This window comes from Hyla sarda, chromosome 6, assembly GCF_029499605.1.
Source record: "Hyla sarda isolate aHylSar1 chromosome 6, aHylSar1.hap1, whole genome shotgun sequence".
Classification (NCBI taxonomy): domain Eukaryota; kingdom Metazoa; phylum Chordata; class Amphibia; order Anura; family Hylidae; genus Hyla; species Hyla sarda.
Window position 1 is genome coordinate 49,175,469 of NC_079194.1, and position 27,842 is coordinate 49,203,310.

Below are 27,842 nucleotides of genomic sequence, written 5' to 3' on the forward strand. Positions count from 1 at the left end.
CAGCTGTATTTGTTACCAGGAGTTGAAGACACCATTGGATATATACACTGCTCAAAAAAAAATAAAGGGAACACTAAGATAACCCATCCTAGATCTGACTGAATGAATGAATCGTATGAAATACTTTAGTCTTTACATAGATGAATGTGCTGACAACAAAATTACACAAAAATTATCAATGGAAATCAAATGTATCAACCCATGGATGTCTGGATATGGAGCCACACTCAAAATCAAAGTGGAAAACCACTCTACAGGCTGTTCCAACTTTGTAATGTCCTTAAAACAAGTCAAAATGAGGCTCAGTAGTGTGTGTGTGGCCTCCACGTGCCCGTATGACCTCCCTACAACGCCTGGGCATGCTCCTGATGAGGTGGTGGATGGTCTCCAGAGGGATGTCCTCCCAAACCTGGACTAAAGCATCCGCCAACTACTGGACAGTCTGGTGCAATGTGGTGGATGGAGCAAGACATGATGTCCCAGATGTGCTCAATCGGATTTAGGTCTGGGGAACGGGCGGGCCAGTCCATAGCATCAATGTCTTCCTCTTGCAGGAACTGCTGACACATTCCAACCACATGAGGTCTAGTATTGTCTTGCATTAGGAGAAACTCAGGGCCAACCGAACCAACATATGGTCTCACAAGGGGTCTGAGAATCTCATCTCGGTACCTAATGGCAGTCAGGCTACCTCTGGCAAGCACATGGAGGGCTGTGCGGCCCCCCAAAGAAATGTCACCCCACACCATTACTGACCCACCGCCAAACCGATGATGCTGGAGGTGTGTGATGAGCGTGTGATGAGGGCAGATGGAATTACCCTAGGGGCAGATGGCATTAACTCCTTGTGTTCATGACGCCAGCGCATGGTTTATCCCCTACACCACCCAAAGGAATACCGCTGGATCCTGGGCTAAGCACAGGGGCAAATATTGACTCTGGCGACAAGTTACGGAACAACAGCAACTTTACTGAGTCAGACAGGTGTAACAGTCTATACAGCTTGGTTAGGTCCACAGAGGTGACCAGTGACTTCAGAGACCTTAGGGCTTGCTGGGACTTATAGGCCATGTTGACTTGAGACAGGATAATTTGGACTGACTTGACTATGACAGACTATGACTGACTTCACCCCTTCTGTGGCTTACCAGACTTTGACTTGACCTGTGGGACAATGGACTTGAGAATCCGTGGCTGGTTGACTGACTTCAGGCCTCCTCTGCACTCCAGACACACACCTAGGACTTGACCTCACTGCAACTCAGCATACAAGAGAGTAAGAGAGAGAGCTAGCTCCACCCACGGCCTATATGGGGGAGACTCTGAGGGGTCCCATAGGTCACCCTTAGGTCACATGGTCACTGATACCTCACTGGGTTACAATTACATGACAACAGGTTAATCACATGTCAACTTTTCTTAAAGGTATAACACATTTATATACAATGCACAGTATAAAGATAACTGTACAAGGGGAACAGGTGCAAGGGGGTCCAGGGGACACTGTAGAGAGGCAGTCTGATAGAGCAGCAAGGGTACAGGGGTGCATCTCCTTTACTGGGCCACCACAGTTGCAGGCAGCAGAACCTTCTCCACAGCATCTCCAGACTCTGTCACAACTGTCACATGTGCTCATTGTGAACCTGCTTTGATTTGTGAAGAACACAGGGCGCCAGTGGCAAATTTGCCAATCTTGATGTTCTCTGGCAAATGCCAAACGTCCTGCACGGTGTTGGACTGTTAGCACAACCACCACCTGTGGACGTGGGGCCCTCATACCACCCTCATGGAGTCTGTTTCTGACCGTTTGAGTGGACACATGCACATTTGTGGCCTGCTGGAGGTCATTTTGCAGGGCTCTGGCAGTGCTCCTCCTTGAACAAAGGCGGAGGTAGCGGTCCTGCTGCTGGGTTGTTGCCCTCCTATGGCCTCCTCCATGTCTCCTGATGTACTGGCCTGTCTCCTGGTAGCGCCTCCATGCTCTGAACACTACGCTGACAGACACAACAAACCTTCTTGCCACAGCTCGTATTGATGTGCCATCCTGGATGAGCTGCACTACCTGAGCCACTTGTGTGGGTTGTAGACTCTGTCTCATGCTACCACTAGAGTGAAAGCACCGCCAGCATTCAAAAATGACCAAAACATCAGCCAGGAAGCATAGGAACTGAGCAGTGGTATGTGGTCACACCTGTAGAACCACTCTTTATTGGGGGTGTCTTGCTAATTGCCTATAATTTCCAGATGTTATCTGTTCCATTTGCTCAACAGAATGTGAAATTGATTGTCAATCAGTGTTGCTTCCTGAGTGGACAGTGTGATTTCACAGAAGTGTGATTGACTTGGAGTTACATTGTGTTGTTTAAGTGTTCCTTTATTTTTTTGAGCAGTGTTTTAGAGTACACAAGGGGCTGTAACCTTCCAGGAGCTGATGGTGCCAAAAGTATAGGATTGCCTTTTTATTTCTTAACCAAGTGTCAAGGAGGTTGAGCCAAGCTGCTCAAGTGCCACAGCTTGACACACCTCCTTGCTTGCCCTCATCATCCAGACCCTCCTTTATTGATATAAAGGGCTCTGTATGTCGGTTAAGGAAGGTCTTGAAGGTAAGGGGGAGTGAGGAGCTTTGCCAGGTTGTGACACTTGAGCAGCTTGCCCTGCCTCATTGACACTTAACTTAAAAGGAAGTTTGATAACCACCCTCAGCTCCAGCAAAGGCACAGTTTGCTATTATACACTAACAGCTATCCAATGGTGTCTGCTCTTAGCCGCAAATACAGCTGCCAGATTCACAGGCAACCTCTTTTTTTGTGAGGGCATCCTAGCCCTGTTGGATAAAGATTTCAGTGGTTATACAAATGTAGTCTTACTATAGAGACTTTCTAATTCCTTACCCAATACTGTTAAAGAAACCTCAATTTCATCATGACCAGCATCATTGGAAACATAACATATATACATTCCAGTATCATCTACACTTGGAGAAATTATTATGAGTGATCCCGAAGATAGAAGTCTGCAAAAAAAAAAAAAAAAAAATAGGAACCGTAAACGGGACGTATAAACAAAACTCTAATTCAATGATGTCTAAAAACATAACAAAAATAATAACCAAATTCAATTCTAAAAGTCACATAATTTTCTCTGAGAGTGCCTCTTCCAACTAGTGTGTCTTAAAAATCTCAGAAGGGGCTGGGAAACTCCACCAAGCACCTTAATTCATGACTATATGAGAAATAGGACCGAAAGTGATCACACATTGATTGTATACCCCAGTTATATATCATCCTACCCCCTATCATCCTAAGAATGGACTTTGTAGTTGATTTCTACAATGGTAGTCAAGATATAGCTACAATAGCTTCAATGATACTTCCTTGAGGCCACCATGTTTTTAAGCTCTATAGTGCAATTTTTTCGATTTTGATGTCATGAAAAATGTTTAACTTTTTGAAACCTATTATTCTCATGTCTGTTGTTACCTATAAATATTCTGGTTGATATCTGTATTGAGTAGTTGTCCATTTTTCTTCCATTCCACCCTTGGTTTAGGTGTGCCTGTAACGTCACAGCTTAATGTTGTTTGCTTATTTATCACCGCTGTAATGTTTTTCAGACCAGGTATTATAGACGGAGGATCTAAAGTACGATTGCAAGGACACAAAAGTAAAGTTATCAATTTACAAAGTAACCTGAAAGACATTATTCTGAGAGTTTACTCTAATTCTTCTGTTATGAATCCTATCATGGTAAGTGTATTCACCTACAGTCTTTGCTTCTATAGTCGTCTTTATAGAAAGCTATATTAACATGTGGCAGATTTATTACAGAAACTTCTGCACCCAATCGATATTACTCTCATAGGCCGGCATTTATAAATGTAGGTGTAAGTGAAGCATTTATCATTGTAGGTGTAAGTGAAGCATTTATCATTGTAGGTGTAAGTGAAGCATTTATCATTGTAGGTGTAAGTGAAGCATTTTTCTACACCTTTTTTTTTTGTGTGCTGCTAATGTGTAGGAGCACCAGATTTATTAAATGGTTGCAGAGCATTTCATAAATTTTGTGCAGGTAAACATTTTCTGAAATATAACTCTTCACATATACCATAAAGCTAAGCTATGTCTGGGCTGGATTTTAGAGACTTTCCAGTGGTTTGCGCCTTTTCACAAAAAAGCGCAGTTCATAAAACCCTTCTATATCATGTGTATTGCCAAAATCAGTGGATTGCAACTCAAAATCAGCAGAAATGTGTAAACCAAAAGGTGCAAAAAAGACTCAAATAATCCCTGCTTGCACCTTTTTCTTGACACAAAAAAACTGTCTTAAGACAATGATAATTGTGGGCCATTGTTTATTGCTTCTCCTTGTAGAGATGCAGCTAGAATAGTGAGTCTAAGGCCATGTTCATATGGCGGATTTCTGCAGAAATAATAAGAAATTCTGCTACAGCAGTGTCCCTTTGATCTCCAAGCCATCAGGGGATACTGGGAATTGTAGTTTTGCAACAGCTTGAAAGCCACATGTTGAAGGAGATTACTGGTCTAGATGATTGAGATGAACATTGGTAAAAGGGATTTACAACCATATGTGCATATAGGGTTAAAGGGGTACATTCTGTAGTTAAAGGGGTACTCCTGTAGAAAACAATTTTTTTTTAAATCAACTGGTGCCAAAATTGTAAACATATTTGTAAATTACTTCTAATTAAAAATCTTAATTCTTCCAGTACTTATCAGCTGTTGCATGCTCCAGAGGAAGTTGTGTAGTTCTTTCCAATCTGACCACAGTGCTCTCTGCTGACACCTCTGTCCATGTCAGGAACTGTCCAGAGAATGAGAGGCTTGCTATCGGCCTTTGCTCCTACTCTGGACAGTTCCTGACATGGACAGAGGTGTCAGCAGAGAGCACTGTGGTCAGACAGAAAAGAACTACACAACTTCCTCTGTTATATACAGCAGCTGATAAGTACTGGAAGGATTAAGATTTTTTAATAGAAGTAATTTACAAGTTTAACTTTCTTGAGCCAGTTGATGAAAAAAATTGCTTTCCACCAGAGTGCCCCTTTAAGAACAATTGTTTCCTTAATATCTTAAAAGAATCTATAGCTGGCCATGTTCAGTTAACATACAATGTGCTCTACTATTTGACTTTTATTCTATTTTACAGCTTTAAATTGGAACTCTGGTATTGAACAACACATCCTCAATCCATAGGATAGGGGATGAGTGCCCGATTTTGGGGGTCTGGCTGCTGGGACCCCCTGACCCCCCCACCCTCCGATCTCCTGCCTGGCACCGTGGCTCTTCCCAAGCACAAAGCAGTGGTCGACATGAATGCTGTATCACCTGCTCTCCCATAGAGATGCTTGGAGGGGGCATGGAGGCCACCGCTCAGTGTCCGTACATGGGGAGAGCAGGGGTACCGGGCAGGAGATCGCAGGGGGTCCCATCGGTTGGACCCAACATTATCAGACACTTATCCCCTATCATATGGATAGGGGATAAGTTGTTCAGTACTGGAGTACCCCCTTTTTTTAAGTCTTTCTTTTCTTTAAACATACCGTAAACCATAAGTTCAATTTTCCTCTGGCTCGATCCTGCTGCATTAGTTGCTAAGCAGACGTAATGACCAGAGTCTGTGATATCTGTTAATGGAAAGTACAGTGAACCAGATCCTGAAACGAAATACCTAAAATGAAGAACAAATTGGATTATTTAACACATCTTTTATGTTTTTTTTACGTATATTGCTCTTACACAGACCTATGTGTTTCCATGGTAACAGACTACAAACAAAGCTTGTGCAGTCTGATCCTACAGCAGTTAAATTCCTTTCCATCTATCCCCTACTTATGGATAAGATGCATTTCAGAGGTCAGCCAGCACCAGGGAGACAGGTAGGAGATCCCTGAGTTACAGCACTCACCTCTTATGTCGTACAGAAAACTCCCGAGTTTGAGGGACAAATTGGTTAAAACGATGTCTCCTCAAACTTGGGTGGCAGACAAAGATACCTGACTGTTAACCGCAAGGGATCATTCCCTTGCGGATCATGTGTGAAGTGTCCAAGAATGAACAAGGGCTCTATGTTCATTCACCCTAAAACGCACAAAGAATACAAAGTGAGATATTTTCTAACATGCACTTCAGATTTTGTCGTTTATGGGCTCTCTTGTCCATGCCAATATCTCTCTGTTTGAGAAACTACTTTTGATTTCCGTACCCGCCTCAACCAACACCGGTATTCCATAAGGAAGGCCAGATTGGATTTACTGGTGTCCAAGCACTTTGTTGAGGCGGGACATATGGAACGTGAGTTACGTTTTACTCTGCTTGACCATGTTCCTGTATCAAAACGGGGAGGGGACAGGGTGAGTCGCCTTAAGAAAAGGGAACTTTTTTGGATACCCTTCGTCCTTGTGGCTTTAACGTTGATTTTACAGTAACTACTTCAATCTATAATGCATAGCTGATGTCACTATTTTTGCGTTGGTGATTTACTGTTGTATAATTTTGGATTTTTTTATTTTTAAGTCTTTTCTATTATCTTTCTAGATTATGAAGCTTTTGGTTCCATGGGGACCAATCAAGAACACTCACCTCAACCGTATTGTTGTTTAAAATAACATTTTTGACTGTACATTATGAAATTCACAGTGGGTCTGTTTTTCCTATATAGAATTTAAATAAAAAATATTTTTGGAATTTTTTAGGCTTTTTAAATGTTCCGTCAGATTTTATATACACATTTATGACACACACAAGTTTGTACGCTTTTTACACATTTATTTATTCTTTTATTATTATTTTTTCACATACATTTTTTTCACATTTGTTCTTTTCACATGCTTTTTCCTATATTTTTTTTTTTATAGATGTGGCATACACATTTTTTGAATGTAATTTTTTTACATTTTTTTTTTACATATTTTATATTTTTGCTGATTATGATATTTGACTATATATTGTTTTTATGATCATATAATTTCTGTATATTTTTCCTTCTGTTATTACACGGATACACACAGAGTTTTCTTTTTACAACCACGTTTTTCACATATGATGTTTTCATATACTAACCTTTGACACTATTCACATTTATGTAGTAGGGATGCATTTATGTAGTAGGGATGCACTTATTTATATTTATATATATATATACATATATATATACCTTTCTTATGTACCCCTCGTGCGGTCATTCGTTTTTCCACCGACATGCATTATGCACATAATAGTTTTAATTGTGCTGCCTCACATATAGTACATTTTGATACATTTTAGTACTCTATTGCGCTTTTTTTCCTGGCCCTGCACTACCTTCTGATACCGATTTTTGCATCAGTTAGGGATGTGCGCAGACGCGAGTGCCGGCGAGTTAGGTCACGTGAGTGTCACATGCTACGCATACAGAAACTGTTAGTGAACGCTAGAATAGTGTCCATGGGTCTGTAGGTGAGTGTGGATCCCCCACTATGGTAGTATTATTGTCTTTAACTAGCACTTTATCACATACTGCTGACACATGATTATGATGATTAACATGACACTGCTAATATGAATTTTGGACTATGAGTTATATGTTTACACTATAATATACTGTACTGTATTTTTATGCACTTTATATCTGTTGTATCACATACTATATTTATAATTTATGATGGATGTTTTTTTCACATATGTTTGTATATATTTTTTTTTATTGAAAGCCGAGGTACGTGCTCTCAGATCACCCGAAAGTAAAAGTACCGCATTTATTGGGGTATACCACGCACCGGCCTATAACACGCACCCTCATTTTACCAAGGATATTTGGGTAAAAAAAGTTTTTTACCCAAATATCCATGGTAAAATGAGGGTGCGTGTGTGCGCGTGTATACCCCGATATACCCCCAGGAAAGGCAGGGGGAGAGAGGCCGTCGCTACCCGCTTCTCTCCCCCTGCCTTTCCTGGGGTCTAGAGCGCTGCTGTCGGCCCTTCTCACCCCCTGGCCGACAGCCAGGGGGAGAGAAGGGGCAGCGGCACCCATTGCCGGCGCCGCTGCCCCGTTGCCTCCCCCCATTCCCGGTGGCATAATTACCTGAGTCGGGTCCGCGCTGCTCCAGGCCTCCGTCGTGCGTCCCCAGCGTCGTTGCTATGCACGGCGCGGCGCACTGACGTCATGCGCCGCGCCGTTCAGCGCATAGCAACGACGCCGGGGACGCACGCCGGAGGCCTGGAGCAGCGCGGACCCGACCCAGGTAATTATGCCACCGGGGATGGGGGGAGGCAACGGGGCAGCGGCGCTGGCAATGGGTGCCGCTGCCCCTTCTCTCCGCCTGGCTGTCGGCGCCGCTTCTCTCCCCCTGGCTATCGGCGCCGGCACCGATAGTCAGGGGGACAGAACGGGCAGCGGCGCCGATAACCAGGGGGTGAGAAGGGCCGACAGCAGCGCTCTAGACCCCAGGAAAGGCAGGGGGAGAGAAGCGGGCAGCGACGGCCTCTCTCCCCCTGCCTTTCCTGGGGGTGTATCGGCGTATAACACGCACACAGACTTTAGGCTAAAAATTTTAGCCTAAAAAGTGCGTGTTATACGCCGATAAATACGGTAAGTAAAAAGTGTAAGTAAAAAGTGCAAGTGTTCACACAAAAAAAAACGTGCACGAGGATGCGGTCTATCGCAAGCCCTTCTCCGAAAGGAGAGAGGCCCCCCAACAAACCAAACCCTTCGTCTCCAGGCCAAAAGGCACCTGCAAGGTTCCAGGTACACTATCCCCTTTCGCCGAAGCTACTCAGGGACCGAAAGTGTTCCCGGCGGACAACTAGGCGTTGACCAGGTTGTCACCAAGGAACCAGTAAAACCGGTTTGGCATCCTGCCAAAGCAAGGGCACCAGGGGGTATAGCAGGGAGGTGAGGAACCTGATGGCCACACACACCTCCCCTAGACCGGCAGGAGGGACACCTAGAAGGGCTTCTGCACCCTACCAAATTCTAGTGGACAAAACAGAACACAAAAAAGTGGACACAGTGACAAAAATAATAAATAAATAAATAAATAAGTGGATGTGCGCAGTGTGTAATGCTGCCCGGACATCTGACCGGATCTATAAAAATTCCCCGATCCTAGCCGGAAGGCCGGGATACTAAGGGTGAGTGCCCAGAAGAGTGAGAGAAAAAGTGCATGCTACGTGCTTTCCTTCAAGTGGGGTTACCAATCCCAAGTGAATTCCAGAAACCTGGGGTCACCACTCCCAGGGCACTCGGCCTTCACTCTACCCAGACCTTAAGGCCAGATCCAGCAGGAAACATGTCTCATCGGGGACGACTACTGTGCTATACAGACATCTCTGGTACACCTGTCCTACTGTGTGGTTCCCCATCCTGCCTTGGTGGTCTTCCACACCGCCAACTAACAGGAAAGGTACTACACTTGATCTTAGCCAAAAGGCCGAGAAGCGATGTATGTTTGTATATTGATCTAGGAATTGGATAATGAGTTTACTTAATTTGCACCTTATAAAGTGCTGCTTTGGCAAATTATGCACCATGTTTGATAAAGATGGTGTGATACCATCGAAACGTCATATTTGTAACATGGGTCAATAAAGCACCTTTGTATTTTACCGAATGACCTTTGGGTGTGAGCTGGATTTTTACCGGTTTCAAATCCATTCACACAGTCTGCGACTGGAACTGCGTTTTCAATTTGCAGTAAGATGCACAGTCTATGCAAATGAAATGCTAAAATTCTTCTACTGAACAAATAAATATAAATACAAAAAGTGGTAGCAATGTAAGTACTTAAAATCAGACATAAAAGAAACTCTACAATGGTAGGGGAGGGGTTTATTATCCCTTTGAATGGCGTAACCTGCAATAGGTCACAAGTGAGCATACCACACTTCGGTTACTTTTACTTCGGTTAATGCCCACCTAGTGGGCAGAAGCATGGTACATAATGGGTGGCATGGTGCCATGGAGGAGCCAAATTTATTTCAATATTGTCTGCTAACAGTCAGGGCACGCAGGCAGCCTGAGATGCGCCTGAGATCCCCCATAAGGATGTAATTAATATACTGGTTCACGATAGGCACCTCTCACTCAGATCACCAGGCAGGAGCCAGATAGAAAGCAGGGGCACCAATGATTGTGCCAGGGCGGCTGCTGCTTTGCTTGGGAGGTGACTACTCAGCTCTGACACAATCATTAGTGCCCCTGCTATCTATGTGGCTCCTGCCCAAGAATCTGAGGCAATGATCCTATCTATGACCAGTATATTACCACATTGTGGTGCTGGGTATTCATCATTGCAGCAATATCATTGTAAAACTGATCTCAAAGAGAGTGAATTGTAATGGCCGCCCATTTATATAGTGGGGGGCTGGACTAAAGCCCATTGGTCAAGCTGTGGGTTATAGGTTTAGCTGGTGCTCTCTGAGAGAACATGTGACAACAAAACATGTGACTGCATAACATAACATGTGACAGACTTACAGGTCCTTGAGACAACCTCTCACAGGTCCTCTGCTCTATCTATACATTAGGAAATTGTCTATATATTAAAACAGTATGCACAACATTCTGGAAACAACAGGGGGAGACCCTGCTGAGGAGCCCCCAGGTCACTGAGGGTCTCAACCTGACAGGGCTCAAGGGTAATACAAGACCATGTTCTGTACTGGGACATCACATTTGTGTTTAACCCCTTAAGGACCAAGGACGTACCGGTACGTCCTTGGTCCTGCTCCCGTGATATAATGCGGGGTTACACGGTAACCCTGCATCATATCACGGCGGGCCCGGCGTCATAGTGAAGCCGGGACCCGCCGCTAATAGCGCGCAGCGCCGATCACGGCGCCGCGCGCTATTAACCCTTTAGCCGCGCGCTCAGAGCTGAGCCGCGCGGCTAAAAGCGAAAGTGAAACCATGCCGGTTAACTCAGTGGGCTGTTCGGGATAGCCGCGCCGAAATCGTTGCATCCCGAACAGCTTACAGGACAGCGGGAGGGCCCCTACCTGCCTCCTCGCTGTCCGATCGCCGAATGACTGCTCAGTGCCTGAGATCCAGGCATGAGCAGTCATGCGGCAGAATCATCGATCACTGGTTTCTTACGAGAAACCAGTGATCAATGATAAAGATCAGTGTGTGCAGTGTTATAGGTCCCTAAGGGAGCTATAACACTGCAAAAAAAAAGTGAATGAATATATAATGTCCGAATTATAAAAATATATCATTAATTAAACCGCTCGGTCAATGGCGTGGGCGCAAAAAAATTCCAAAGTCCAAAATATTGCATTTTTGGTCACTTTTTATATCATTTAAAAATGAATAAAAAGCGATCAATAAGTCCTATCAATGCAAAAATGGTACCGTTAAAAACTTCAGATCACGGCGCAAAAAATGAGCTCTCATACCGCCCCATACACGGAAAAATAAAAAAGTTATAGGGGTCAGAAGAGGACAATTTTAAACGTATTAATTTTCCTGCATGTAGTTATGATTTTTTCCAGAAGTACGACAAAATCAAATCATTTTAACCGTATGGACCTACAGAATAAAGATAAGGTGTAATTTTTACCGAAAAATGTACTACGTAGAAACGGAAGCCCCCAAAATATAACAAAACAGCAGTTTTTTTTTTTCAATTTTGTCGCACAATGATTTTTTTTCCGTTTCACCGTAGATTTTTGGCCAAAATGACTGACGTCATTACAAAGTAGAATTGGTGGCACAAAAAATAAGCAATCATATGGATTTTTAGGTGCAAAATTGAAAGAGTTATGATTTTTTAAAGGCAAGGAGCAAAAAACGAAAATGAGAAAAAACCCTGATCCTTAAGGGGTTAATAAGCAGGAATTTGTTATTGATACTAGGCTTTAGTTTCTGGTGGGTAACTTTGGATATGTATCATGGTCATATCACTGTGGCCCCCCTTAATCAGCATTTATTCGTCTATCTACACTGCTCAAAAAAATAAAGGGAACACTTAAACAACACATTGTTACTCCAAGTCAATCACACTTCTGTGAAATCACACTGTCCACTCAGGAAACAACACTGATTGACAATCAATTTCACATGCTGTTGTGCAAATGGAACAGACAACTAGCAAGACACCCCCAATAAAGGACCACTTCTCAGTTCCTATGCTTCCTGGCTAATGTTTTGGTCACTTTTGAATACTGGCGGTGCTTTCACTCTAGTGGTAGCATGAGATGGAGTCTACAACCCACACAAGATGCTCAGGTAGTGAAACTCATCCAGGATGGCACATCAATGCGAGCTTAGGCAAGAAGGTTTGCTATGTCTGTCAGCGTAGTGTCCAGAGCATGGAGGCGCTACCAGGAAACAGGCCAGTACATCAGGAGACATGGAGGAGGCCATAGGAGGGCAACAACCCAGCAGCAGGACCGCTACCTCTGCCTTTGTGCAAGGAGGAGCAGGAGGAGCACTGCCAGAGCCCTGCAAAATGACCTCCAGCAGGCCCCAAATGTGCATGTGTCCACTCAAACAGTCAGAAACAGACTCCATTAGGGTGGTATGGGGGCCCAATGTCCACAGGTGGTGGTTGTGCTTACAGCCCAACATCGTGCAGGATGTTAGGCATTTGCCAGAGAACACCAAGATTGGAAAATTCGCCACTGGCGCCCTGTGCTCTTCACAGATGAAAGTAGGTTCACACTGATCACATGTGACAGACATGACAGAGTCTGGAGACGCCGTGGAGAACGTTCTGCTGCCTGCTACATCCTCCAGCATGATCGGTTTGGCAGTGGGTAAGTAATGGTGAGGGGTGGCATTTCTTTGGGGGGCCACACAGCGCTCCATGTGCCTCATTTTGACTTGTTTTAAGGACATTACATCAAAGTTAGATCAGCCTAGAGTGTGGTTTTCCACTGATAATTTCTGTGTGATTTTGTTGTCAGCACATTCATCTATGTAAAGACGAAAGTATTTCATACATTAGTTTATTCATTCAGATTTAGGATGTGTAATCTTAGTGTTCCAAAATAGCTAGTTCTGCCAGATATTCTAAATTCCCTCCTGGGATTATCTCTACAACAAGTGGTTGAGGAGCCAACCCGGAGGGAGGCCATTTTGAATTTGGTATTCACAAATGGGGATTTGGTATATAATGTTATTGTTGGCGAAAGCTTGGGATCTAGTGATCACCAATCAGTGTGGTTTAATATAAGAACAGTGAAGGTACCACACCACACAAAAACAAAAGTTTTAGATTTGAGAAAAAACGACTTTTCAAAAATGAGATTCGTCATAAATGAGTCCCTATCATACTGGAACAAATTACATTAGACTTGTCAGTAAAAGCAGAAAAAGGAAGAGACCACTGAGGTTCTCAGCAGAAGTGGCCAAAATCATTATAAAAAAAAACTAGCATTTAGTAATTATAAAACAACCCAGAGCAATGAAGATAGGGAAATCTACAAGACTAGGCAGAAAGAGGCCAAGCAAGTTATAAGAACTAGCTCAGTCTGTGAAAAAAGGGGATAAGACATTCTTCAGATATATAAATGAAAAAAGGAAATTAAAACAAGGAATAGCTAAATTAAAAACAAAGGAAGGGAGGTATGTTGAAGAGAATAAGGGGCTAGCTGACTGCCTTAATGAATACTTCTGTTCAGTTTTTACAGAAGAAAAAGAAGGAAAAGGACCTCCATTAGAGAGAAAAACTAAGGAATCGTTTGATGCATGTGTCTTTACAGAGGAAGAGGTTCTACGTTTGCTGTCTAAAGTGAAGACAAATAAATCACAGGGGTCTGATGGGATACACCCATAATTATTAAGAGAGCTTAGTGGTGAGCTAGCAAAACCGTTAACAGATCTATTTAACCAATCACTGGTAACAGGAGTCCTCCCGGAAGATTGGAAATTAGCGAATGTCGTACCCATTCAAAAGAAAGGTAGTAGAGAGGAATCAAGCAACTATAGGCCAGTAAGTCTGACATCAATAGTGGGGAAATTAATGGAAACCCTACTAAAGGATAGGATTGTGGAACATCTAAAATCCCATGGATTGCAATATGAAAAACAACATGGGTTTACTTCAGGGAGATTATGTCAAACAAATCTTATTGATTTTTTTGATTGGGTGACTAAAATTATAGATGGCGGAGGGGCAGTAGACATTGCATATGTAGATTTTAGTAAGGCTTTTGACACTGTCCCACATAGAAGACTTATCAATAAAATGCAGCCATTGAGCTTGGACTCCCATATTGTTGAGTGGATTAGGCAGTGGCTGAGTGACAGACAACAGAGGGTTGTAGTCAATGGAGAATATTCAGAGCAAGGTCTTGTCACCAGTGGGGACCTCAGGGATCTGTACTGGGACCAATTTTGTTAAATATCTTCATTAGTGATATCGAAAAAGGTCTCGTGAGTAAGGTATGTCTTTTTGCTGATGACACAAAGATATGTAACAGGGTTGATGTTCCTGGAGGGATACGCCAAATGGAAAAGGATTTAGGAAAACTAGAAGAATGGTCAGAACTCTGGCAACTGAAATTTAATGTGGATAAGTGCAAGATAATGCACCTGGGGCGTAAAAACCCTCGGGCAGAATATAGAATATTTTGACACAGCCCTGACCTCAGTATCTGAGGAAAGGGATTTAGGAGTAATTATTTTAGAAGACTTAAACGTAGGAAGACAATGTAATAGAGCAGCAGGAAACGCTAGCAGAATGCTTGGATGTATAGGGAGAGGTATAAGCAGTAGAAAGAGAGAAGTGCTCATGCCGCTGTACAGAACACTGGGGAGACCTCACTTGGAGTATTGTGCGCAGTACTGGAGGCCGTATCTCCAGAAGGATATAGATACTCTAGAGAGAGTTCAAAGAATAGCTACTAAACTAGTACATGGATTGCAGGACAAAACTTACCAGGAAAGGTTACATGTATAGCTTGGAAGAAAGAAGAGACAGAGGGGATATGATAAAGAGTTTTAAATACATAAAGGGAATCAACACAATAAAGGAGGAGAGGAGATTTAAAAGAAGAAAAACTACCACAAGAGGACATAGTTTTAAATTATAGGGGCAAAGGTTTCTGCAGTAATATCAGGAAGTATTACTTTACTGAGAGAGTAGTGGATGCATGGCATAGCCTTTTTGCAGAAGTGGTCGCTGCAAATACAGTGAAGGAGTTTAAACATCAAATATGGGATAAGCATAAGGCTATCCTTCATATAAGATAGGGCCAGGGACTATTGATAGGATTCAGATTATTGGGCAGACTAGATGGGCCAAATGGTTCTTATCTGCCGACACATTCTATGTTTCTATATTTCTATGTTCCCTTTATTTTTTTGAGCAGTGTACAACATGTGTATCCCTTTGAGATTTTTGATGAATATCCAATTAATGTTACATTTTAATAGAGTCATATGACTTCTACTCCTATGATGTGTTTTAAGGTATTGCTATACTACTCATCTTATTGATCATTATTGTCTGTGAGATGTAAGGTATACAAACCCTAGCGAAAGGGAAAAAAAGAGCAAAAGCGGCACTAATAGTGCAATATCCCAGATGATATGGGAGGCTGGTGAAGATGTACGGGAAATTTGCTCACCTTAGTGTGTTGTACGGGCAGGCACAACACTGTATAGATATTGAAAAAATTTCCAATGTCGGAAGGCAGCCGGCCGTCAGTCTAGCTGTAGCAGCGGTGCGATTGCAGAGGAGAACAGCTGGAAAGAGAGGAGACTGGCAGGGCTAACCTCTCTGGACCAGGAGGAAAAATCCGATTTTTAGGGTCTAAAGGTGCACTTTCGGAGACTTCAGATGTGTAAATCTATGCCGTCTTTATTAAGTCAAGGATGGCAGTTTACAGCAAGGACAATGCATTAAAAGGTTACACCTTCTTCTTCGGGACCTGAAGAAGAAGGTGTAACCTTTGAAACACGTTGTCCTTGCTGTAAACTGCCATCCTTAACTTAATAAAGACGGCATTGATTTACACATCTGAAGTCTCCGGGAGTGCACCTTTAGAGCCTAAAAATCAGATTTTTCCTCCTGCTCCAGAGAGGTTAACCCTGCCAGGCTCCTTTCTTTCCAGCTGTTCTCCTATACAAACCCTAGCAAGATTTATAAGGAGAGCAGGTTGGGATATTGTATGTGGCTTTTTCTGGCTACTTGGAAATTCTTGAGATTTTTTGGGAAATATTAACTCCTAACTTCTTGCACTGCTAAGAAACAATATTGACTTGTGCACAGATTGAGAAGATGGAAAAATAAAATAAATACTTTATATAAGTGTGGCTGGAATTACTGTGCATTTTATACAATATTATATTGACTATTGAAGTTTTAGGCCCAGTGTACTCTAAAGCAGATTTCACATTTTTCATATATTTACTGTTGTAGAGTTTAAATTATGTCTGATTTTGAGTACTAAGAGGGAAAAGGACATATATAGCTATAATTTTTTATATTTATATTTGTTTGTTTGGTAGAAGAATGTTAGCATTTCATTTACAAAAAGACTATGTATTTTACTGTTTTTTACTACATTCTTTATAATAATAAATAGCTTTTTGTGTAATGTATCCAAAAGAAAATAGTAACACATGCTGGAATTGTTGCTCAAAAAGTTTCCTTTATATATAATCAAGAGGATAACAATTCTCTTATAGAAAGAAAATGATATTCACCCACGTGCACAAAAATTGTTTCAGCAATGTCCATTCGGAGACTTAGATCAGCTCGCCAGGTTCTCTGTGCTTGAATAACCTGTGTCCATGAAGACGGCCATCTCCTACACCCGAGGGTGTGAAAAGTCCATGCAACGTTTCGAAGGCATCGCCTTCTTTGTCAAGCATAATGTGAAAAACGCCCATCACCATGTTAAATACATTTATTGCTCTCGCGAGATCTCAACTCTACAACGAGAATTACAAAAAGTATCAAAAAATTTAAATCACATAAAAAGTATCAAAGATCCAGTACATTCTTAGTTAAATGTACATTCTTAGTTAAATGATAAGATGCCTGATCGCGGGAGTCCCGCCGCTGGGGACCCCCGGGATCATGCACGCGGCACCCCGTTTGTAATCAGTCCCCGAAGCGTGTTCGCTCCGAGACTGATTACCGGCGACTACAGGGCGGGCGACGTGTGACATCACGCTCCGCCCCTCAATGCAAGCCTACGGGAGGGGGCGTGATAGCTATCACGCCCCCTCCCGTAGGCTTGCATTGAGGGGCGAAGCGTGACATCACACGGCGGCGCAGGCGTGACGTCACACGCCGCCCGCCCTGTAGTCGCCCGTAATCAGACCCGGAGCGAACACGCTCCGGGGACTGATTACAAACGGGGTGCCGCGTGCATGATCCCGGGGGTCCCCAGCGGCGGGACTCCCGCGATCAGGCATCTTATCCCCTATCCTTTGGATAGGGGATAAGATGTTTAAGCACCGGAGAACCCCTTTAAAGTTGCAGATCTCATTAATTCCGTTCGGTTTTAAAGTGCCTAATTTCTGTATCCAGCGTACCTCATTTCTTAGTAATTTCATTTTAATTTGTTCTTTATTTTCACCCTCTACCTTAGCACCTGCCATCTAAGTTCGTTGACGTGATGTCTATATTCCGAAAAGTGTCTCGCTAGACTAGTTTCAAACTTTTCTTTATTCACCACCTCACCTGAAATTACTAAGAAATGAGGTACGCTGGATACAGAAATTAGGCACTTAAAAACCGAACGGAATTAATGAGATCTGCAACTTTAATGTATTTTTATAACTAAGAATGTACTGGATCTTTGATACTTTTTATGTGATTTAAATTTTTTGATACTTTTTGTAATTCTCGTTTTAGAGTTGAGATCTCGCGAGAGCAATAGATGTACTTAACATGGCAATGGGCGTTTTTCACATTATGCTTGACAAAGAAGGCGTTGCCTTCAAAACGTTGCATGGACTTTTCACACCCTTGGGTGTAGGAGATGGCCGTCTTCATGGACACAGGTTATACAAGCACAGAGAACCTGGCGAGCTGATCTAAATCTCCGAATGGACACTGCTGAAACAATTTTTGTGCACATGGGTGAATATCATTTTCTTTCTATAAGAGAATTGTTATCCTCTTGATTATATATAAAGGAAACTTTTTGAGCAACAATTCCAGCATGTTTTACTATTTTCTTTTGGATGCATTGTGCTGAGTTTAGAGCGCTCAGAAAACCACGCTAGCCCCATGCACACCGATCCCCAGTTGTTAATTATAAGACTGTTTTTGTGTAATGTGACACCAGCACTTGTAAGAATACATTAAATATAAAAAAATGGATGCAAAGTTGTACATAACCTTTAAAGTTGATGTTTAATTAAAGACAATTCCTTTCCTTTCCCTACTATGAGCCAAAATGAAAAGCCACTTTGTGTGAGCAGTTCCTTTTCTGGCCAATTTCTTTAGGATAGCCATTTATTTGTATGGCTACTATGTAATACAGCATTTCCCCTGTAGTGGCCACTGTAGGGCAAATACCTGGCAGTCCCCCTATCATAAGTCACTAATTGTTGGGGGTTGCCTGAAGCAGAACTGGGCGATCAACTTGACAATGATGGTTATCATATTGAAGGTTTTAAAATGTGCTTTTGTTTTATAAAAGTTACATGAAATTCTGATATAATTTTGAAATATAATAAAAATTGTTTTTGAACTGTTTGAACTATATGAACAGCGCCCTGGAGGGCACTACAATAATAAAAAATAATGATTGTTGAGAGTCCAACCTTTCACTGTTTCCATCCAAAATAGAACCATCTTTCCTCCATGATATTCGAGGTGAAGGAATGCCGGTAGCAGTACAATCCAAAGTAGCGGGTCTATTGATCAAAGTAGTTACTAGCGTACGGCCATCTTTTATTGAAGGAGGAACTGTAGATAAAAATGGATTACAATACATTAATAAAATATCCCTGTTAGGCTGAATTTGCACCAGGTTAGGTATATGTAGCCATCCCTAGAACCTGGACCATTGATTGTAATGGGCCATATACTTTTATGTTGTGGGACTCAAAAGAATGATCTGCCTCCTTTAAGTGAAATAATAATATATTCCTATGAAGTCCATTGCGTCCTGTATATGGTATCCCACAGTTAAAAAAAAGAAAGGATCCAAGTCTTGTACAAGACTACGTTGTCAGAATTAGGTATTACCATGGACATTCAGCATAAATTCTCTGGTGTTTCTTCCAGCAACATTGCTAGCAACACAGGTATATCGTCCGGCGTCGGTCACCTCTGCATTGTCAATTTGCACATATTGTCCATCTGATGAAACAGACACTCGGAAGCTAGACTGAGAAGACAAAAGAAACCTCAAGAATATACAATGGAGAAGGCGTAACCCTTCAGGCAAGAAAGACAGAATCTGAGTTATAGTATAAGATAAGAGAAAAAAGTATAGGATAATGAAAAAAAAATAAGTAGATCATATATATTGAAAAAAAAAAAGTTTGGCCATTAAAAGTCAACAGCCATGTCGTGGGTATGCCATAGTGTATATCAGAATACCTTCTTGCTGGTATCCCAAAGAATAGCGACAACACACCTGAAAACATAATGCTGCCTAAGATATAACATCAAAGTAGACAAACCAAAACACTAAATTCCATTAAAATAATAAGGTCCCATCACCTTTGCTACATTACATCACATTAGCAAAATCCTAATGAAGATTCAAGCACCCCTGCACCCCCAAACCATACCCCCCACCCCCACCCCCGGCCCATGACATTTACCATTAATGGCTTTTCATCCCTCATCCATGTGATTTCTGGAGATGGCAAAGCATCAGATTTACATTCCAGAAGGACTTTCTTGCTTTGCAGCACAGTAATGTTATGAATTCCATTAACACCTGCGATGTTCGGAGGCACTGTAGAGAAATAAGGAGCCACAATTATACATTGATGTTTGGTAGAGGTTGTCTGGAACTAGTCAGCCATGTGGTTGGCCTTCATGTCACTTTCTTCTGAAGCCAGAATAACACGGCCCTGTCTACAGCCAGATTTATATCCTATTGTGCCTCACGATTGGAGACACGACTGGCAAATTGAATGATCTCTCCTGCCACATCAACCACAAAACATAATCCAGGACATATATTAAAGGTTTAATGCGCTACATGATACCCAGATTGTTTATACATTAATCTAGTAATGGAAAAAAGCTAAACCACAGGGTCAGCTGCAATGAGCTAAACTAGGAGTCTTAGTTGCAGAGTGGAGCCTTGACCAGGATAGCTGGCGTGTAGACGTGAGGAGATATTACTGCGTGTTACACGAGCCCATTAGAATAAACAGCCATTTCTATTTTAGGTACGTCTATATAATATACCTAACCATTCTTACATTGCTGCCAATAGTGACAATAAAACTGTCTGGCTCCTAAATGAGGTTGGATGTGATCTGTGACATCTCGGGTATCAGTACTTACTGTGAACAGTTACAGAGAATTCTTTTTTAGCTTCTCCAGCTTGGTTTGAAAGCAGACAGCTATAAAGTCCAATGTGTTCCTCCTAGAAACATATAAGAGATGTGAATAAAGGGATAGAAGACATCCTAAAATTTACACAAATTACCTCTCCTCTAGAACAAAGAAGTGTCCTCTAGTGCCAGCTACACTTCCCAACATTGTAATTGCCACGACAAGGAGGAACAGTTATGAAGATAGCTGGATCAATGGACATGTTAAATTGTACCTGTCACTTAAAAAAAAAAAAATAATTACTAAATGTACTAGAGACATTTCCAAAGTTTCGACTGGTCAGGGTCTAAGTGTTCAGACCCCAACCAATTGTTAGAATGAGCGGGGAGAAATTTGCAGTTAACTTCGACAATCCCATAGATCTAGATTGTAATTTTGTCTTGCTTTTTTTTTTTTTTTGTGCCTTCTTCTCCCGGCTTGTTCTAGCTATCTGTCGCTATCTGAACACTCAGACCTTGACCGATCCAAACTTTTAAAATGTCTTCTAAACATCTCTACGCAAAGCATAGCATGCTTAGGCCATTGAGCAACATGTAGGCTGGCATTGTTGTATCGAAAAGAGGCTCCTAGGACACTTCAGAAAAAAAGGCAAACCACGGTTTCACAACCAAATCAATGTAATGCTGAGCTGGTACTGTACCCTGACTGGAGGGCTACAAAACATTATGGCACTACACACCATAATGGAGAAGAACCAGTGTAACGTTCCCTTGTAAAGGCCTCTTCTTGGTGGTCTCTGGAACAATCTCCAGTCATCATTGCAACTGAGACAAAAGCAAGAATCAATGCTGAAGTGGATTTCCATTGCCATCTTGCTCTGCACCTTTCAGATCAGTGGCGCGAGTTCGATGGAACACCTATATCTTGACGTCTGGCCTGTAGTCCAGTGTTGTGGAAGTGCCTTCTGATGGTTTATGTAGAAACGGTTCAACGCCATAGGCTTAGTCAAATTTCACTTCCAGTGCAGAATGGATCGCTACGTGCCATTCTTCTAGGCTTACGATGCCTTCATGCAGAAGTTCCCCTCTGTGCACCTCTTGCCTTCATTTGAGTTTGCTGTGGTCTTACAACCACTAGGACACAGAACTTTGAATAGTTCTGACATATTGGCCTATGCTCATAGCGATCTGCTGGAGTAATAAACCTCTGAGTTTGAGACAAGTGGTGATAATTGGTGCGCCGATGCATCACACAATCGTACTGTACTGACTTGATCCGATTTCTGATGTTTCATGTGGTAGAAAAAAAATTGCTTTTGATTTAGCTTTTACACCATTAAAGCCTCTCCACATGCCATAGATTGGTGCTAAGTCCTTAAAAATATTACCATTTACAGATCATAGCGACACCTGATACTTTCTCCATTTGCATAAAGTTATGGCATGTTTTTCTTAGTGTTGCAATTTGCGTGTTGAGAAGCGTATAAGTAGATATACTGTAAATCAATGACCAACCCATAAGAGCCTTGAAATGTGTCTAAAGATAGCATTGCAGGAGAAGCCCATCCATAGACAATACTGTCAAGAGTCACATCAAAGGCCTCTGACTCAACTAGCCAATATCTTTGCATATAGGGAGAGAGCTATCCATTAGGGTCGGTGGGAAAGAGGGAATCCTCTGGGGACCACCCAATGACTTGTAGCCCCTATTGCTGGCTGGCTTTATAACTATGATTACACAGCACAACCATTCTAAGTGAATCATATAAGATTTTATATCAAGACAGGAGTGCTTCACATTATGCATTTTATCTCTCTTTACTGAACTCAGCACCAAAACATTTAGTATGGAATACAGAGCAAAAAACGTTTGCGTAACCAAACATGCTATTAACATACAGTAACCAATCAGAGTAGAGGCTATGTGACATAAGACGGTGTAACTGAAGCTCCGCCTCTTTCTTTGCTGTTCAGAAGACAAGATAAGTGTACTACTAATTGCTCCCATCAAAACTTCATATTTCTTCCCTTTTTCCATACTTTATTGTTATCTATATAATTGTTCTTACTATTTTCTCATTCTCTATTTATCTTTTGTGGATTTGTTCATCTAATCATTTATAACTATTGCGCCTCATCTTCAGTATTCACATTCTTAGGTATGTTTATATACTACATTCATTTGGGCTTTTGTTCCCATTCTTATTGTTTATTCCCCTTTTTCCATACCTTAATTCTCCTTCTTTATCTCCATCACATGCTGCACGCTGCTCTCTCTGCTCACGTGCTCCTACACTGTATTTGGTGACGCACTTACTATTCCCTGATATTGCGAGGTCTTAGCTCACCGTCTTTTCTATTTGTCCCGTCGCTTGCTTCTCGCTAGTGCAGCTACACTGCTGCATCTCGCGAGAAGTGATTTCAGTTGCCTCCGTGTCTGTCACGTCAGCTGCTTCTCTGACACGGTCGGCGGATCTCATATTCTACTGTCAGCGCTGTCTGTTATTCACTTCCCGGGGCTTCTCCTGGTCTGACATCGCTTTAGTGCTCTCCTATATTAATTACCAGTTAATTTACTCATTTTGGGTCACTATTATTATATATATTTGCCATATTCACTCATAATTATTTGACCCCTTATTACTTGGTATTACAACTTGGCTCCATTCACTTCAATGGAACTTAGCTGCAGAACCACACCCAACCTGGAGACAGACAGGGAGCAGTTTTTGAAAGAAATTAACTTTGGTTTTCTATTCCTGGATAACCCTTTTAAAAGTAGAATTTTTCTCAGAGAATTTTCTAAAGGAGAATTGAGAGCCAGGTGATTGGTGGATGTTCTGTTCCTTCTCCTTCAGATTACCTCTTCAAATTCCTCTCTAAATTCTGCACCAAGCAGAAAATTGCAGATTTACTGAAGTTTCTCACCTAAAGATTCCTTGGCAATTCCTGAGTGTGAACATACCCTTACATAATAACACAAGCTAGGTAGCATAGCTCAGTTTGTTCTTAAAGAAGAAGTATCATGTAAGAAAACATACCCCCCCCCCCCCCACCCCACAATCTCTTGTTTGGAGCCCTGGCTCTCCTTCACAGCGGCACGTCACAACCCCTGCCTGAAGCGCATATAACTCTATGGGAGAGCCGTTCGGCAGGGGTCGTGACATGCCGCTGAGTAGGAGAGCCGGGGCTCCAAACAGCAGATGGGGGTGGGGGGCCACAGCACATGGACCCGCCGCGATCTAAAACTTATCCCTTACCTGAATTTTCTTGCATGATACTTCTCCTTTAAACCCAGTTGGTTATATCCAGCTACTTAGCAAGATACATTATGCACATATGATTCCTCTACAAGCTCAGCTCTGCTACATCGGTAGACATAGGAAATTATTCACGTTTGTAATGCTTATTTGTATAATACCTGCGCACTTGTAATTCGAAGAATCTGTCCAGCATTCATGAAGTGCACACTGTCAGTCTGTGAAAGGGCTTGTCCATCTTTAAGCCAAGTTATCACTGGGAGTGGGAAACCCATTGTACGGCAATGCAGATCTAACTGGTGGTTAATAACCACGGACAATTCATCTGTGTTTTCTGACCCATTGATGTGGGGAGGTTCTAATTATAAAAGAAGAAGAATCATCTATAAATAGTAAAATATATTGTTATTGTTATTATTATTATTATTATTCAAAAAATATCTAGCTTTGGGGGGACTGTGTCTCATTGAGGAGATTCAGGAGTCTTAGGCCACACACAAGAATCAGCAATCTGGGATTTGAATAGCTAAATGAACACAATTACCCCACGGCACAATGCCTGAGGTACAGAAATCCCTATACGAAGATAGCCCTAAAACATGACTTTTATTGTGTTATAAGTATAAAATATAATCCTAATCAAAAATACATGTCACTGTGCCTCAGTAGAACCAGTATTCAAGTGGACACCAACTCATGTCCTATTAAATTAGTGGGAATGTATATATAAAGTATAAACCAACAGCTCTTAGGCATGCACAGACACGATCCTAAAACCATATTTACAATGCCCCCTCTACATGTTTCGGTGAAACATCACCGTCATCAGGAGGTATATGGGCAGCACAGCTTACCACGTGGTGTTCCCCAGTATTTATAGATTATTTGCCATGCTGTCACTAGGATTCGCTCGATTCAGATCCAATCATGACCTGTTAAAATTAATCCAATCATGTTTCAACTCACATGCCATCACATGGGCCATCGCAGGCCTCTCCTGACCTATAAGCGCCAGCGGTACAGATGGCAAACTTATGTAGATGCTCCACATCATCTGCTTAGATAATAACAATGCGTCCGGACTAATGTGCACTTACTATTACTTACTATTAATTACTTAATGCATGCGCGCAGACTTACTATTCCTTGTATCCTTATCACAGTCAAGGATAATGATACATATATAACCTGGCAATACTAGGGGAGATTAATGATATTACTATAGATGTGGAAAAGCCGCTACTTATTTGAGTACCATTTCGTATCATCAATTCAAAATCAAAAATCAATTGTAATGAAACTCTTCATCCCTCACAGAAAAGCTGCATAAGAGAAGCCCTCATTTAATCCTACAGGGACCATACATTTGAGTCTCTGGATCCAACATGTCTCTTCTTTAAGTAAAGCCTAATTTATGTTTCCTCGCCTTGGGCCTAATTTAAGTTGACACAAGCCAAGAAATCGAAGGTCACTCAACACACAGTTATGAATTAGCTGCATATGGCACGAAATAGGGATATCACTAAGTGTAGGCCATGTTTACACATCTTGAATTTCCGTGCGGAATTCCACATTGGAATTCCACCAGGGAATTCCGGAGCAGTGGTGTCCCATTGGATTCAACGGGATTCTGTTGCGCTGTGCACATGGCAGAATTGTTTCTAGCATGGAAGATGTTTCTGGCACGAAAAAAAACTTTTTTTGTGTCCACAGAAAGAATGAATGCATTCCAGGGCAGTCTTAATATGCCGGCGCCCGTAGTCTCCGTGTGGACGTTCCGGACGAGTGAACATGGCCTTAGGCTATATCCACACAGCGGAATGTCTGCATGTAAAATTCCCTGTCTGGGCCCCACAGACAGAGGGGTGCCAGCAAAGCATGCCGACACTAGGACCACATGGAAATGCTCTGTCTACTTAGATAGCAATACATTTCTGAGTGGATTCCACAAAAAGAATTGACATATCGATCGAAATTTCATGGCAGATGTTTCCGCTGTGGAATGGACATAACCTTATAGGCAATGCTTCATAGGGAAAATGTATGCAAATTAGCTCCCCTCCAGAAGGGAGAAAACTGACTCTTAGTGCCACCTTTTGGAGGTAGCTATCCTGTGAGTCAATATCCAACTCTTCACCCTACTCTGCACTAACTGGGACAAATATTGAATAAAACGCAAACCACGATGCCAGTGTGACCAGAGCCTACACCTATTGTAGACCAAAGATGTAGACATGGCATGCTACATGTGGAATTCTACAAAGAGGTGAACTCACCCAGAACATTGAGGATAAAGTGTTTGCTGATGCTCCCTGCTTCATTGGAGGCCACACATGAATATCTTCCAATGTCACTCATTTCAGTATGAAGAATCTGCAGGATCATTCCTCCACTCTCGCCATGGTCTACAGGCTTTCCATCCTTGAGCCATGTTATACGTGGCGCAGGTTGCCCACTGACTAGGCATGACATTGTTGTGGGGTTACCTCTTACTGTTGTCAGCTGCTCAGTCTTGTCGGCATCGTCCATGGTCGGAGATACTACAAGATCAAACACAATGGGTGTGAAAAATTTATATATTGCTAGTGTAGACCATAACTTCCTCATGGGTGGGGGTTTGACTGCTGGGATCCCATTAAGTCTAAGGATGAAAGGGCTGTAGTGTGGATTAAACATAGCTGCTCATACATTATATTTCCCTACACTCTTCTGCCCACCCACATCGTACAAAATATCACTTCTGTAGGTGACTAGAAGAATAGCTAAAGCGATGTGTCACCTTGTTTTTGGGTTTGTTGGGGATTCCAGAATGATATGACACATCATAACTTTATATTAGGGGAATACTCCTTAAAATGGGCACTGTTGAATTAGAAAAATGTTAATATGTTGTACATTTTTACAAAACCCTAACCTTTCTAATATACTTCATAAATTTTTTTACCTAATTTTTATAGAATTCATGGCTTATTAAAATGGCCAGTAGGGGTCCCCATACCATCCAGAACATAATCCTGTCTGGCTGCAGCATCATCTTTGTCCTAGCTGAAGCACAGACAGGGACAAAGTCTAGGAAGTGAGGGCGGGACTAGCACTCTTCTGTGCTCACTCCTGTCCTATCAGACTGCAGCATGAAAACAGAGAGGAGGGGGGTCACAGAGCACCCGGCAGTGATTGGATGAGGAGACCCAGCAAAGTACAGCAAACTAAGGGACGAAGTGATTGCATGGTGAGTGAGGGCGGGCTTAGTGCTTGCAGAAGCTAGACACATAAAAAAGGCATGTAAAGAATCTGCATGACCGAATGAGTAACATATATAAGCAATTCTTTCTGTGTTTTGACAGGTACACTTTAATGAAATCCTAATTGCTAATGTAATGAGGTATCCTAATCGTTAATGTAATGACATGTACAGACTGTTGGGGGCATTACATGGACAATGACTGTACTGACTTTATCCTATTTCTGAGGTTTCATGTGGCTGAAAAAAATTGCTTTTAATCTGTGGTCCCTCCCACATGCCACACATTGGCACTAGACACTTGAAAATTTAAACCTTTGCAGATCTTAGCGACACCTGATAATTTCTCCATTTGCATAACCTTACGACCTGTCCTTGGTGTTGCTATTTCAATGTTGAGAAGTGTATATCATATAAATCACCCAGCAGAGTGTTGAGAAATCTACTTTTTTTCTTAGCCATCTCATGCCACTTACAGTATCCTGAGATGATGTATCAAACCAAAAGGGAAGGGAAGGAAGGACATATCTGTAGTTCATGGGTTTAGAGACTGCATCTTTCTATGGAGGCACAAACTCTTTGTATAAGACAGTATATACAGTATATATATAATTTTGTTCCCTATAACAAAGGGTGTAATAAAGGATTTTTAAATGCTTTTCCCTAGGTGAATGTTGGGAGTCCGCCTGACATATGGATTAGATGGACAATGAGTGACACAGTACAGTGACCCCCCGACCTACGATGGCCCCGACATACGATCATTTCAACATACAATGGCCTCTCAGAGGCCATCGCATGTTGAAGGCAGCATCAATATACGATGCTTTTGTATGTCGGGGCCATCGCATAAATGGCTATCCGGCAGCGCAGACTGCTTCAGCTGCCACCGGATAGCCGTTTACGGTGCCCCT

The 27,842-nt window shown here is 42.1% G+C and overlaps 1 protein-coding gene across 3 annotated transcripts in view; it reads right to left on the reverse strand.

Annotated features, from left to right (window-relative positions):
- The window catches only part of HMCN1 (hemicentin 1), a 443,635-nt gene that overhangs the window by 117,330 nt on the left and 298,463 nt on the right, over positions 1–27,842 (reverse strand). For all 3 annotated transcript variants that reach the window (XM_056523646.1, XM_056523647.1, XM_056523648.1), the window contains 9 exons: positions 25,964–26,227; positions 23,849–24,045; positions 20,438–20,519; positions 19,741–19,877; positions 19,157–19,298; positions 18,730–18,874; positions 5,561–5,688; positions 3,480–3,636; positions 2,892–3,013 (listed from right to left, as the gene is read on the reverse strand). In XM_056523646.1, coding sequence (XP_056379621.1) covers positions 2,892–3,013; positions 3,480–3,636; positions 5,561–5,688; positions 18,730–18,874; positions 19,157–19,298; positions 19,741–19,877; positions 20,438–20,519; positions 23,849–24,045; positions 25,964–26,227 — 1,374 coding nt within the window. The remainder of the gene's footprint in view (positions 1–2,891; positions 3,014–3,479; positions 3,637–5,560; positions 5,689–18,729; positions 18,875–19,156; positions 19,299–19,740; positions 19,878–20,437; positions 20,520–23,848; positions 24,046–25,963; positions 26,228–27,842) is intronic.